General features: G+C 51.3%; 1 protein-coding gene across 1 annotated transcript in view; it reads left to right on the top strand.

The window, feature by feature from the left end:
* LOC125090248 (myosin-16) overlaps nt 1-15,023 on the top strand; it is a 60,417-nt gene that overhangs the window by 30,588 nt on the left and 14,806 nt on the right. The window contains exons 23-35 of the mRNA XM_047712799.1: nt 118-222; nt 2,294-2,380; nt 2,609-2,754; nt 3,890-3,980; nt 4,602-4,658; nt 5,338-5,424; nt 7,121-7,366; nt 8,182-8,299; nt 9,457-9,584; nt 9,919-10,115; nt 11,364-11,496; nt 12,497-12,713; nt 14,874-15,010. Of these exons, the coding sequence (XP_047568755.1) occupies nt 118-222; nt 2,294-2,380; nt 2,609-2,754; nt 3,890-3,980; nt 4,602-4,658; nt 5,338-5,424; nt 7,121-7,366; nt 8,182-8,299; nt 9,457-9,584; nt 9,919-10,115; nt 11,364-11,496; nt 12,497-12,713; nt 14,874-15,010 (1,749 nt within the window). The remainder of the gene's footprint in view (nt 1-117; nt 223-2,293; nt 2,381-2,608; nt 2,755-3,889; nt 3,981-4,601; nt 4,659-5,337; nt 5,425-7,120; nt 7,367-8,181; nt 8,300-9,456; nt 9,585-9,918; nt 10,116-11,363; nt 11,497-12,496; nt 12,714-14,873; nt 15,011-15,023) is intronic.

The raw sequence follows: 15,023 nt of genomic DNA, 5'->3' as shown, positions 1-15,023 counted from the left end.
TTCCAGGTGACCCGGGACTGTAGCCAAGCTGTAGAGCCCCTCTCTCAGAGCAAGTGCCTCCCCCAAGGGTGTTCCCAGCCTTAAGGGCCTGTCTCTCTCTCCTGCCCCCACTTCCAGGCCCTGGATCACAAGGTCCGCACCCTGACCGGGGACCTCTCGCTCCGGGAAGACTCCATCGCCAAGCTCCAGAAGGAGAAGAGGGCTCTGGAGGAACTGCACCAGGTGGGCACCGCAGACTTGCCCTTGGCAGAGCAGGTGGAGCTTGGAGACTGGAGACCCAGATTCAAACCCCAACTTTGCTGCTCCTCAGCTGGGGCCCATAGGGAAGGCACAGAGTCTCCCAAAATCTCAGTTTCCTCATCCCTGAGGTGGGCATTTCATATGTTATTGCTGTCCTCCCAGGTTTGCTGTAAGTAGGGTGACCATATAATTTAATCACCCAAACTAAGACGGGTCAAGAGTCCCAGGTGAGCTGGAAGGTATGGTCCCCAGACTCATCAGGATGAAGGGGGTGGTCCATAGAAGTGCCCTGGGAGTGATGCCCCAGTGAACCCTGATACATCTCGGTGACAAAGGGCATGAGCTCTTGTCATGAGGAGACCCACTCCAGTGTTATGAGCTCAGGCTCCTAAACGCAGAGTCAGCTCAGACCAGCTGCCAGTGCTGACTGTGACACAGAGCTTCCTAGCTCTGGAGACAGAGGTACAAAGAGCAAGTCGAGGCCCAGAGCCAGCCAGTGGACCCCCACTGCCATGTTTGCTGACACCATGAACACACAACACGTCTCCCGAGTGCCTCTCCCTGCTGCCTCCAGAAACACCACCCCTGAGACTGTGACTCTCAACTATTTCAAACTCAGAGTCCCCTTCCATATCAAATATGGTCAATTCTCATTATTCGAGAGAGTCATGTTCTATAAAGTCACCATAAACACTGAATTAGCAAACACTGAACCTCAGTTTTAAGGGGAACTATAGGGTTAGGTTCCCGCAAGCCTCTGCTCATTCAGTACACAATACATATTGACTATAATCAATACATTGCTTTGTTTTATGTACACTTCTATATCTCATGCCTGAACAGAACTTACCTGACATATAGATTTCCTCTGCGGGGCACATCACAGCCTTCTTGTGCTTGGGAACACTAACTAGACAGCGTGGCAGGCTGTGCATGGGGCCATTTGAGAGAGCAAAATCACCAAGACAAAACCACCAAACTGTAAAACCATGGCACTGCATAGACTCTGAAAAAGACCCCTGTTTGCAGTAGGAGTGGGAACAAGAAGGCAGGGCCCCATCTCCTCTGCGGCTGGGAGTGTGCGCCCCAGGAGACTCAAATTTTTCGGGCTCTGTGCATGCCTGCAAAGGACCTTGAAAGCACCACGAGTATTGATTTGGGATTAGAAATAAATTTGAGCTAGTAGGTAAACTGGCAAGTAGATAATCCGCAAATAATGAGCACAGGCTGTATTCTGGAAGCCTCTCTTACCACCCCTAAAATAAAAATTATTGTAAGCCATACATAACTTCAAAAAAAATCAGTAGTGTGCTCCTTCTTTTTTAAAAGGGGAAATGAAAGGAGTGTAATTTGTAATAAACGATGGGGCTGTCAGCGTGTCAGAGCTCGGGCAGATCTCCAAGAAGGTGTCGTGAGCAGGCGGGCGTCCACCTGAGCCTGCCTAGGTGGCTGCAGGTGGGCACTGAGGGCGTGTGGGGGACACAGATAGTGCAGTATGGATGCTGTCTGTGATGAGTGTTTACATAATGGTGAAGAATTCTCAGGGAGATTTTGACAATAACAAATCTTCTGTCTGTTTTCACGGTAGATCATTCTTCAAAAATGTACTCTATAATAAATGAAAAAAAAAATAGCTGAGTTCTATGGAAAGTGGTGCTGGGTGCTAGGTCCCAGAAGAGCCTAACTGTTGTTTCACTTATGTGAATGCCTGGATGGGGTATCAAGTGTGCAGACTGCAGGGTTCTTCATGGCGCTGGATTGTTTCCAGCAATCCTAGAAACACCCAATAAGTGCCCGTGGGGTCCCCAGTCGTGGTGACAACAAAAAACACCCCGCAGATTTCTGACCTACTCCATGGAGAACCAGAGCCCCACTGACCAGTGAGGGTCCCCCTGCAGCTGACAGGTACTGGGGTCTGCTCCCCACCTCATCTGGTGCCAAGGGCAGGTGCTCAGTAGCTGTCCACTGAGCTCAGAAGTGATGACAGAGAACCAGGTCTGTTCAGCTGCTTCTGCCTGGCTCGTGGGACATGCGTGTGTATCTTTCCCTTCAGAAAACCCTCGACGACCTGCAAGCCGAGGAGGACAAGGTGAACCATCTGAACAAGACCAACAGCAAGCTCAGCACCCAGATCCATGAGGTAATGCCCTGTTGCTGGGGCCAATGCTAGAGCTCAAGGGCCGGGTCCATGCTGGGGCACAGGGTCCTCAGATGCATTTGGGGAACTGGACTGACCCAGGCCTGGGGGAAATGAGGGCCTCTCTGAGGCTACAGCGAAGGAACCAGGTCCAATCTGGTTCCTCATCGCATTCCAGTCGCAGACTCACCACCCCACCCCTACTTTCTCTTCCTTTTCTTGTTTCTGCAGCTGGAGGATAACTGGGAGCAAGAAAAGAAAATCCGAGCGGAGGTGGAAAAGGCTCGTCGCAAAGCTGAGAGTGACCTGAAGATGACCATTGACAATCTCAATGAGATGGAACGGTCCAAGCTAGACCTCGAGGAGGTGGTGAAAAAGTATGCCCATCAGGCACTCATTCGCCCGTAACAACAGTAGCAGGATCTAGCACTTCCTGGGTAGGGTCAGGAGCCAGGCACTGTGCTGAGGGCTGCACGTGCTTTAATGTATGATCCCAGCTTCCGCTGTGTGCCAGGCACTGTGCCCAGGATAGAGGATATAGGAAGGGGGGAGTAGGTGCTGCCCACTCCCAGGGAGCTCCAGGCCTCACACAGGGCTTGTTGGCCACTGGAAAGGAGCCTAGTACTAAGCAAGGCGTCTATCCCAAAAGGTAGGGGGTCTTCGTAGAAATCCATAAAGCCGAGCTTTCAAAGATCACAAGAGTTGAGGGGGTATTTTCTCAGTATCACTGCCAACAACATGGGAGAGCTGGATGGAGCAGAGAAACACTGGAACCAGGAAAGCAGTGGTAAGGCTACTGCAACAGTCCAGGTGTAAACCTGAACTTAGTAAGAGGCTGAGGGATGGAGACGAGGAGACGGACAAGGAGAGCTCTCAGGGAGTGGAATTTGGACATTGCATCTCTGAGGTGCATTTTGCTAAGACAGGTTCAAAGCACCACGGACTGCTAGGAGGGTGGGCAGCTAGCTCTGCCTCTCGGCATTTCCTCTGTAGCACGTCAGGAGATGCACGTGACCTTGACCATCCTGCTCATCCACTTGGCCTCTGGTGTCTTAGTTCTCACATGTGGCTCCTTGGCACACAGAACCCACATGTCAGAAGGAGATGTCCTTTGGTGGAAAGTTTTTAGAGGAAAATTTTCCCTAAAAAGGCAAAGCCAGAGCCCCTAGCATGTAAGCTGTGCCAGAGCAGTGATTTCTGTCTGGTTTGCTCACTGATGTGTCCCTGGAAGCTCAAACAACGTCTGGCACACAGTAGATACTCGATAAACTTGTACCAAATTAAGCAGCACATGAGTGAATGAATAAGCAGGTAGAAAGCGTGTGCAGCAGATTCTGGGGGCTCTGCAGGGTGAGACCTCCTGGGCAGTCACCCAAGAAGGCAAGGCGCTGGGGCATGAGTGGGTCTCAGCAGGTTCAAGCCTCCTCTCTGCAGCCCAGGTTCTGTTCGCTCACCAGCCAGCCGATCTCCCCTCAGAGCTCTTCGCTCAGGAAATCAAACCTTCTCTTGCAGGAGGGATATGGAAATCAATTCTGTCAACTCCAAATATGAGGACGAGCAGTCCCTGAATTCCACCCTCCAGCGGAAACTGAAGGAACACCAGGTGTGTCTGGGACCGGGACCGAGAGGACGGAGCTCTCCTTCCCAAATGCACTTCCAGGCAGCTTTGCTCCCCCCAGCTGCTTGGTGGCCTGGGTCTCCTGAGGAGCGAGACTGGCCCAGAGTCCTTGAGACTGATCCTTGTTCGCCTCACTCAGACTTCGAGTCAAAGGCCCTCCACAACCTGCCCCATTCCCTCCCTGACCTTGTCACCCAACCTTCCCCCACCACTCCCCAGCGTCCCTCCTGCCTCAAGGCCATTGCACATACTCTCTGGGCCCTGTTCCCCTCTGCTTCTGACCATGTCCCCCTGGGCAACTTGCCATCATTTCCATATTAAAAGGCCAAGTGGGGGCGCCTGGGTGGCTCAGTGGGTTAAGCCACTGCCTTCGGCTCAGGTCATGATCTCAGGGTCCTGGGATCGAGTCCCGCATCGGGCTCTCTGCTCGGCGGGGAGCCTGCTTCCCTCTCTCTCTCTCTGCCTGCCTCTCTGTCTACTTGTGATCTCTCTCTGTCGAGTCAATAAATAAAATCTTAAAAATAAAAAAAAAATAAAAGGCCAAGTGGGCAAGTTTGTAACTTCACCCAGAAGAGATAACCCCCCCTTGGCTTATTTGTGTGCTAGGCCCGAATTGAGGAGCTGGAGGAGGAACTAGAAGCTGAGCGGGCAATGAGAGCCAAGGTAAATAAAATACTTCTGCACTTTTTTGAATCTAAGGACCCAGTGCCAGCCACAATCCAACCATAAGCAGACACTCCACTCAGGAAAGCAAGAGGACAGGTTTCCAATTGAAAAGGCCTTACTGATTCTCGAGCTGTGCACCAGGCCCGGTGCTACACGTGCAATATTAATTATGACGTAAGATGCACAGATACTATTTCTGGTGTGAGTCTAAGGAGAGGAGGCTCGTTCTGCCCGGGACAGGTAGGCAGGCAACATTAGCCTGGCGACTTGGGGACTGAATCCAACAGGCTGACACCCAGAAGAATTTCCAAGCAAAGAGAAGAAATAGCACCTCTCTGCATAGTGACAAAGGTGTAAAAAGAAAAGCAAAGGATGGAAGGAGGCTTTCTGGTGGGAATCTGAGGCCAGAAAGCTGGGGGGAGATGAATCCTCACACACCTAATCTCCAGATTCAGCCAAACCAGGCCGAGGGTAGGGTGGGCGGGAAGACCCCCACCCAGTGCAGGGGAAGGACACAGACATCCTTCACTGGCTGTGCGGGGTGGCAGGCAGAGGGCAGAACTCCCCAAGTGCAGGTCCCCAGCCTCACAAGACACCACGTGGTCACTGTAGTCGTTACCAGAGAAGCGGGGGCTCCGGCACCAGGCTCCCATCATGGTCATTTGATCCTCCCCAGGTGGAGAAACAACGCAGTGACCTGGCCCGGGACCTTGAAGACCTCAGTGATAGACTGGAAGAGGCTGGGGGAGCCACGTCTGCTCAGGTACCATCTTCAGGGGACCCAGGAACCCCAATTCCTGTCTGCCTGCAGGGAGAAAAAAAAATTGCTGGATGATGGCCAGTGAGGAAAAAAACAGTTCTTGCTGAATTTCGGGGGCTAACTTGAGGAGAAAACAATAATAAAGAGGCAAGAGAGGGGCTGGCTTGGTCCCCTTTATCTTGGGGCTCCTTAGCCCAGTGGCATTGACAGAAGCAGCACTGGACTGAAGGCAGAGGGTGGGCATTGTACAATCCGTATTTATAGAAAATGTGAGCTGCAGTGAGGCCAGGAGATCAGGAGAGGACTGCCACTAAAGAGAGTCTGTGACAGTCCCCAAGGAGAGGGGGCATGCCATGCAGGACCACACAGGGAAGCACTAAGGTCAGCAGGAGGCAAGGGCAGAGGGAAATTGTACCCAAGAGCCTCTACTGTCGTTTCTGAAGGAAGAGCCAGGGAGGCAGAGTAAGCAGGCTTAGGATGAGCTAGTTTGGATAATTTCAGCAGCCTCTAGGGCACAGGGGCTGTCCCCAGTTGTCTGGTACCTGGCCATGGGGGTACTGAGGGCAGGCAGACAATGGCTGAGAGGGTGAGAACCCCATAGAGGAGGGATTGGAGAAGAGAGTGGGATCTAGATTGGTTGCTTTGCTTTGGAAATGTGGTTGTTTGCCATCTCTAGGAATTAGCTAACCCTGGGAGGGGCTGTCCTTCCAGAGTCAGCAAACTCCCAGATCTCAAAGCATCAGAATATAGAACATGAAGACATGGTTAATACAGGGGGTGACCCCACACTCCCAGGGCTGGAATCCAAGCTGAGCCTCTGGTCTGGGATGCATCTTCTTCCAATTCGCATAAAGGCAACGTGGAGACTAGCAGAAGACACTTGAAACTCTCCTTCTAATTTCGTGTTGTTAGGTCTCTTACAAATGTGGACCCTAGGTCAGAGCTGAGAGCAGGAATATGGACGGTGTCCCTTATCACTAGAAGGCTCCCTGGACTCCACGTCCCATCCCCTCACCATCTGGCCACAGTCTGCTTGCTGTGGAGGGACCTGCTGAGCTGGTGCCCTGCTGCGGTCGGGGTCCCAGGAGGAAAGGCATTAAGAAGGGATGATGTCTAGCAATGCAGGGAAAGTTAAGGGAACAACAAGATTCTGAGCACCAGGAGGATGGGAGGAAGTGGGGTCATGGGGCTGTGTGACATGGGGAGCCATGCAGAAGGGGCTGCTTGGTGGGCTCCTTCTGGAGGCGCTGGGGGAGTGTGTCCAAGGCCTCCTTTGTGGCAGCTGGTGGGTCGCTGGCAGACTCTGGTGTTCCTTGATTGTAGCTTGTAGCTGCATCAGTCCATCCCTGCCTCCGTGGTCCTCCTCTTAGAAGGACTTAGGGAGCCCTCCTTAATCCAGTTATGGCATTTTAACTTGTTTATATCTGCAAAGACCCTGTTTCCAAATAAGGTCACCATCACAGGTATTTGGGGTTAAGAATTGAGCGTATCTTTTTAGGAGGCACAACTCAAGGCGCAACGCTATCTAAATGAATGTGGTGGGCAACCCACCCAAAGGCTCAGGATGGATATTTCCATTAAGACCTCCTATCAGTGGGGTGCAGAAATAGCGGGGGACCGCTGGGCAGGTGGTCCATGTCCAGCCTCAGGAGGCCAGTGCCGATCCATTCTGCTAAACTCTGCTTCTCCTCTCTTCCAGATTGAGCAGAACCGCAAGCGGGAGGCAGAGCTGCTAAAGCTGAGGCGGGAGCTGGAGGAGACGGCCCTGCAGAGTGAGGCAGCGGCGTCCACGCTGCGCAAGAAGCACACGGACTCGATGGCCGAGCTGACCGAGCACGTGGAGAACCTGCAGAGGGTCAAGTCCAAACTGGAGAAGGACAAGCAGGTCATGAAGGCTGAGATCGATGACCTCAATGCCAGCATGGAGACTGTGCAGAAGTCCAAGGTGAGGGTGGACCCCCACAGAGCCACGGGGAGTGCCCCACTGCCCAGCCACTTTGCAAATATTTTGCCAGGTTCATAACCTAACTGTGCCTCGGTTTCCTCATGATTAAAATGGAGACATTAAGAATCCCTACTCCATAGTGCTGTTGGGAGGGCTACAACCATCCCTGGCATATAAGAAAAGCTCAATAAATATGAGCTATTAAGATGACCATTACATTAGGACAACTACATCCTCAAGGAGCTGGGAGACTAGTAGGATAAATGTATACATCCCTGAAATGAAAAAGGGATATGTGGCAAGAAGGAAAAGCAAGTAAGGCATTCAACATGCATTTACCAAGCATCGGCCATGTGAGAAGCATTCTTGTAACATGAGGGAAAGGGGGGCTTCAAAGGTGAGCAGGGAGGATGCCTTGGGGTCCCCAGTTGCAGCCAAGTACTACTCCACACTTCAGGCACTCATGAGGTATCTTCACAGATCCTACTTTATCTGCAGATCCCTGCACTATGCTAGTATTTTTTTTCTTAAACTGACCCATTGCATTTTCTTACTGGGTGAGGTCTGCAGGGGTCCGGAGTAACCATAAAATGGAGATGAGCCAGAGAGTGAGGGTCTGTGTGCCAACCCAAAGGTCAAGGTTTATGTTGGTAGACATGGTGAGCTGGGGCGGGGTGGTGGGGAGATCATTCTGAGACAGGGACATTCTAGAAGGACTAGGCAGGCTGTATGGGAGGCTGCACTAGGGGAACCCAGGTGGGAACCAGGGAGGGCCTGTTCCCCGTTTCCCCACTGGGCTCATTCATCCCGAGCAGATGAATGCCGAGGCCCACATCCGAAAGCTGGAAGACAGCTTAGCTGAAGCCAATACCAAGGTGGCTGAGCTGGAGCGAAACCAGGCAGAAATCAACGCCATCAGGACCCGCCTGCAAGGTAAGCTGGCCGCAGCCTACAGCTTCCTGAGGCCCCGTGCATGGAACAGAATGAGGATCCCTCAAGGAAACTGAAGGAGTAGCTGGGTCCTCTTCCCAGGGCTTTCTCAGCCTTGGAAAATTCCCATCCCCTGTGATGTGACAGGAGATTTGATTATACCCACTGAATGTTTCAAGTATCATCTTTACAGCAGCAAACGGGGAACACTATTCAAAGCATTTCCCTCCCAGTTCTGTCAACCACCCTGGGAGATCAGCAGGAGGGGCAGCAGACACAACTCAATTTTTAAACATTTTAAAACATGACCCGCATACTAACAGACAGTGAGCATGTGTCACTAATGAAGGAGCCGGGAAACGGCAAGCCTGCCTTCAAAGGGCATTTGAGGGGCAGAGATTTACACGGTTGGTTGGGGAAGGGATGCCTGTAGATAACTTTGCTAAGGTAGACCCAAAGCCAGTTAACGTCTTACAACACAATAATCCCGCAACCTCTGGGTTTGGTTTTTTTTTTTTTTCTTTTCTTTTTCTTTCTTGCTCTTTTTTCTTTTTTTTTTTCTTAAACCAGAAGAGCTCCTATGCATCTCTAGGGCAAAAATGATTTGCAACTTATCACAATTCACTTAACATCTAACTTTGCAGAGGCCAGACTCTGATCTGCGGTAACAGCAAGACGAACGGCCACGCTATTCCCTGAGAGAAAGAAACACTCCCTAGACAGGCCAGTCAGACAATGTTCCAGTATGACATCAGAGAACCGGCTGGCATCCTTTGGCCTTATTTCCCACATTCTGAATACTTCCGAAAATCAATATCCCCATTTGACAGATAAGAAAAGGGAAGCTCAGTGAGAGGAGGTAACTTTCCACAAATCTAAAGAAACCCTTGCTCGTCCTCTCTGGCTCATGCACACCTTCCTGGCCTCCAGCCCCAACAATCAGTTCATAGACAACAAGAGTGTAGGTTCGGAGACCGTGACAATTAATTTCTCAAAGTAAACACTCTCTGCCCCACTCTTTCCTTTGAACGGCTTTGCTGTATCTCGTGCCAGGGGCTGGGACTTCATGATCAGAAGCCCCATACCCCATGCAGGACGCTGGAAGTTGGCAATGCTTGGACAATTTCATCCAATATTTCTCCCATTCCCTTCTCACCCAGCTGAAAATGGGGAGCTCAGCCGGGAATATGAGGAATCCCAGAGCCGGCTCAACCAGATTCTGCGGATAAAGACATCCCTGACGTCGCAGGTGGACGATTACAAGAGGCAACTGGATGAGGAATCCAAGGTTGGTTTGGGGATGGGTTGGGGTGATGGAGCTGTCCCTCTGAAGAGAGTTACAAGTTATAAAGTTGTAGAAGGAATATGAAAAATATGATTCAACAATGAGTTAAAAAGTTAACTACAAGACTGTGGTGTGCCATGTATGCAACTAAATGAAATCTGACAAAATTCCATATCCTTGTGGCCAGTAATTGGAACAAAACAAGGAAAATAAGCACTAATGGTTTGGGTTATAGAACCTGCTGCAATGTTGGTCCAACATTGTGTGAATCTAAGGGATGGCCCTGGGGGCCATAGGGACCATCAGGGCCTCTGACAGGCTCGGCTGGTTCCCACAGTCTCGAAGCGCGGCCATGGTGAGTCTCGCCAACACCAAGCATGACCTAGACCTGGTGAAGGAGCAGCTGGAGGAGGAGCAGGGAGGCAAATCAGAGCTGCAGCGCCTCGTGTCCAAGCTCAACACTGAGGTGACCACCTGGAGGACCAAGTATGAGACCGATGCCATCCAGAGGACCGAAGAGCTGGAGGAGACCAAGTGAGGGTCACCCTACACTGCAGAGCACGGAAGGCTGGGGTGGGGGTGGTGCTGGGGGTCTGACCACATCAGCCACTGCAGAGGCCAGGACCACAGCCAGGAGAAGGCAGTTCACAGGCTCCTCTTAATAAGGGGGATGCGCGTCTGGATAGCAAAGGCCACTCTGTGCCCTCAGTAGAATACCCAGCCTTTGGGTTTCCTCTTCAAGGCTCTCTACGGCCTCTGCCCTAAAATGCTCAGGCTCCCTGCAGGGAGGTCAGGAGCAGGGTCTCCACCTCTAGGCAGGGCTTCTCTGCCCCTAAGTGCTTGGGAAGCTTCCACAAGTCTGGTGGGTCTGGGGCAGGGCCTCTGGGTGATGCTGGGAGGACACGAACCACACTCAGCAAAAAGGGCCCTCACTCCACCAGTTCTCCCACTCTGTGTGAAATGCCCTCAAATCTTGTGACCTTTCTTTCTCATTTGCAAACTAGGGAAGTGGACACTCTGCTTGATAGGCCTGAGGAAATAAGAGTGGACACATGAATGTGGGTCTGAGCCACCTTCTTGTATAGGAACAGGCTGACTTGGTTGCCTATGGGAAGCCCTGTGTGTGAGCCATCCTGCAGCAGGCAGGGAGGGGCGCCGGCCTGCATGCTGGTGCCTCCTGCCCACTAGAATTTGAGGCAAATAGATAGCAATAAGCACAGTGGGCTCCAGCTGACATCAATCTCTTATCAAAAGCTCTTTATACATTGATCCTAAATCTACATCCTACAGCTCCCCACTTCCTGCTCTCTAGCTCTTTCCTATTTTCTGCTGAGAATATCCAGGAGCCTCCTGGTCCCACTCCAAAGCTCAGGCTGAATCTCAACCCCTCACCTCTCTCTGCCTGGACCTTCTTCCCCAGACCCCTGCAAGGTCCTTGCCCTCTTCCTCTGCTCATGTGTCCCCTTCCCCACCTTACTTTCTCCACGGTGCTTATGTCTCTGTGTCTATCCCCCATCTAGAGCAGAAGTTCCATGAGGGCAGAGGTCTTGGTCTATTTCTCTAATACCTAGAATGATACCTGACCCAGAGCAGAAAAATAAATAGTTGCTGAATGGATGGACGGATGTACAGACAGACAGACAGTGACTGCTTTCCTCTAAACACTCTCCATTTCATTTGCATCTTCTCCGCTGTGGCACCAGAGCTCAGCACCGCAAACCTAGCCCCCCAGCCCATGGGCTCCTGTGTTTCCCTGACGGCCTCTCTTGCCCTCGCCCGCAGGAGGAAACTTGCCGCCAGGCTCCAGGAAGCAGAAGAGGCAGCCGAAGCTGCCCAGGCCCGGGCTGCCTCCCTCGAGAAAAATAAACAACGACTCCAGGCAGAAGTCGAGGACCTCACCATCGACTTGGAGAAGGTCAGGGAGTCAAATAATCACTGGATCCAAGGGACCCAACAGTGTTGGATAAAACTATCACATGCCTGGGCTTAGCAAGAAGAAATGGGGGTCCAACAGGAAGGAGCACAGGGTCTGTATTCAGGCCCCCTGGACACAGGCCCCCACCCCATCTTAACACTCAACAGGCCACTATTCAATTAGGTCTGTGATGAGGACAAAACTTAGTCCCAGGAAGTCATGCAGCCAGTCTTGTCTCTGTTCCCCTTTTCCTCATGCAAACCACATCCCACACACTTTGTGTGGCTAAGTATTCTTGTTTGCATCCCTGGTTCAGACTGATCTGCAAGTCTCTGGGCCAGATTAAATACGATTTCCACTGGCACAGAGCAGCCTGGTCCTGGTCTAGATAGGGCATATAGGCAGAGGATCATATCCACGGGAGAATAGTCCCAAAACCTGATAACGTTTTGCTCCCTCACCCCCGCAATTAAGAAATTAAGCAGAAATTTACAAATTCCAATATTGCAACACAGCAAATACATACTTGCCAGACAGTTATGAAAAAAGGTGAAAGGCCTATGAAAAGTAAGATCTGAGAAATATCAGCTTTGATTCACAAGAAAAAGAACACCAAATCCATGTCTGAGTTGGACAATGACACATAACACATATTAGTAAATTATAGAGAAATAAGCTATGGAGAGTTGGGCGAATGTTTTAAATCTGGGAAGGCTGCTGTGGCCCAGGTCCCTCATTTTACACCTAAGAAAACCCGAGCCCAGGACGATAAGATGGACTGCCCAAGGTCACACGTCTTATAGTAGATGTGAGGGGTGTGGCTCCTTCCAGACTCCCTGCCCTGTGCTTGTGCCGTACATGTGGAATTATCTCCCAGACCTCAAGAAGTCTGTGGTCACCGCAGTTAACTGGGGACGGGCAGGGAAGCTGGGGAGGAGCACTGAGGAGGAGAAGGGGCTGGAAATTCAGACCCTTGGAGACCAGCCCCACCTCTCCCTAGGCCAATGCCGCAGCCGCTGCCTTGGACAAGAAGCAACGGGTCTTCGACAAGATGCTGGCCGAGTGGCAGCAGAAGTGCGAGGAGCTGCAGGTGGAGGTGGACAGTTCGCAGAAGGAGTGCCGCATGTACATGACAGAGAGCTTCAAGATCAAGACTGCCTATGAGGAGTCCCTGGAGCACCTGGAGTCCGTGAAGAAGGAGAACAAAACTCTGCAGGGTGAGTCTGCGGACAGGGACAAAGACTCAGGCGGGGCCTCCTTCCTCCTGAGCATGTCATGGGTTGGAGCACCAGGCACTTATAGGCACCCGATAAATACATACTACCAACACCGTGTAGAAGCACTCGGGCACTCAGCAGCAGCATTTCAAGCAGGCGAGGCACTTAACCTTTCCATGCCTCAGTTTCCTCACCTGCAAGTTGGGGAGATGATGTCTTCCTTGTAAGATGGGTGTGAAGATATGTGAAATCTTCACTCAGGAGAGTGGCTGGAACAAACAGGGGCTCAGCAGAGCCCTTTGTGTATGGAGCCCTTACATCTATCATATGTACATAATATACATACACATGTAAGAATTTTTTTTAAGATTTTTATTTATTTATTTTTGAGAGAGAGGGAGTGCGCCCAAGTAGGGGTGGGGGCAAGAGGGAGAAGCAGACTCCCTGCTAAGCAGGGAACCCAATGCGGGCCTCGATCCCAGGACCCCGGAACCATGACCTGAGCCAAAGACAGACACTTAACCGACTGAGCCACCCAGGGGCCGTACGTGTATGATTTCTTACGTATCGGAGTCTTCAGGCCGGAACTTCATTCTGTTGGATACTCTTGGAAGAATGCTATCTGTTGAGGGTCATTTCGCCATTCAGAGATCTGACTGCTTTATTTGCTTTTATGGCAGGTGCACGTTTCTAATCCCAAAATCAGTTGTGTGAGAGATGTCAGTATTTTTATTTTCAAGAACTGTTTTGGGATCCCTGTTCTGCTGAGCAGCAAATGAAATCTCAGTCAATACAGGGTTTCCTCAATTCAGGTTAGGTGCCTGATGGAGAGTAAAAGCAAATGGTCCCTGATTGTCCCCCAAATCTGCCCAAGGTCCTAGAAGTCCCTCCCTGGGGAGCTGTCAGCTTACAGGGGAGAATCGTGAGAGCCCAGCATTTGAGATATGAAGGCTCTGCATTTGTAACCTCAAAAGTCTAAGTACTAGAGGACTTGAACGTAAATACATGAGTTAAGACTGGGGAAGAACAACCAGAACACCCGACCAAGATTGCCTGGACCAGGAGATGGCAGAAAATAGGATGGAGGTGATGATGAGGCACTGCTGAGGGGCACTGCTGAGGGGCCCTGCCGATGGCCCAGGGCCCTGCCTCCACTTCTACTCCGTTCCCCACCCACACACACCCTCGCACCAGCTCCTGGTGCAGACAATAAAACTCCCTGGTAACCTAGGGGTTAAGAGGAATATGCACCTCATCTGGCAGGTGAAGCACAGGTGAGAACAAAAACTTATAAAGTAGCCTCAGCCTGTGGGAGCCACAGAGGAGAGTGGCCAAGCAGCCTGCCTGGGCTGAGAGGGGGTGAAGCAGCATCACAGCGTTGCTGGTTGTCCCAGAGCAGTCCAGTGGGGAATGTTCCGGAAACCGCCTATGTTCAGGTGACAGGTGATGGGAAGCCATGTGGGCTACAGGGTGTCTATGATGCCCGCATTGGTGGACACCAACACCTGAGACTTGGATGATGCCCCCTGTGCTCTCTAAACCCCATCTGAAACTTAGAAACCCAGGTGGGGAGACCCTGGATTAAATGAGATTTCTCTGAACTCAGAGGGGCTTGATGTAGAAATGGAGCTGGGTCACAGATTAATCAGGACACTTACTTTTTTCTGGACACCTCTGGTTGTGGGCTGAGATTTGTGACCGCTCCAAGGACTGTAGATCCCTATGGGTTCCTCTGGGTGGGCAAGAGAGGTCTCCCAAATGAGGAAGGAGATCTGAAAGGCTCTAATCCTCCTGCCTTTTTTTGTGAGGTTAGTTTTCAAACCTGGTGGCGGGGAAGCAGAGGGGAGAAGGGGCTCTCTGAGAAAAGAAGTCCCGGGGAGTCCTGGCCACTGGCCCCAAAGCTGCTCTGTGGTTGTTCACTCTTCTCTGGGCTTCAGTCTCTCAACTATAAAATGAGGAGCTTGAACCCATTGTTCTCCAACGTCCAAGCTCTGATACTCCATGAGTCTATGACTTGAGAGTATGTTGTTTCTCTTTAGATACAGTGAGGCTAGGAGTGCCTGCTTCTGCCCTGATGTTGCATTGTCCATGCCACATGCGATGACCCCGGGAAGCTGGTGGTCCTCATGTGTCTTATTAATGAGAATATTCCTTCCTCAGAGGAGATAAAGGAACTGATTGATCAGCTGGGTGAGGGAGGACGGAGTGTGCATGAACTGCAGAAGCTGAAGAAAAAATTGGAGATTGAGAAGGAAGAACTCCAGGTGGCCTTGGAGGAAGCTGAGTCTTCCCTGGAGGTAACCACACGGT

The sequence above is a fragment of the Lutra lutra genome, chromosome 18, assembly GCF_902655055.1.
Source record: "Lutra lutra chromosome 18, mLutLut1.2, whole genome shotgun sequence".
NCBI lineage: Eukaryota > Metazoa > Chordata > Mammalia > Carnivora > Mustelidae > Lutra > Lutra lutra.
Note: the sequence above shows the minus strand (reverse complement) of the source record. Positions and strands in the feature narration are given on the sequence as shown.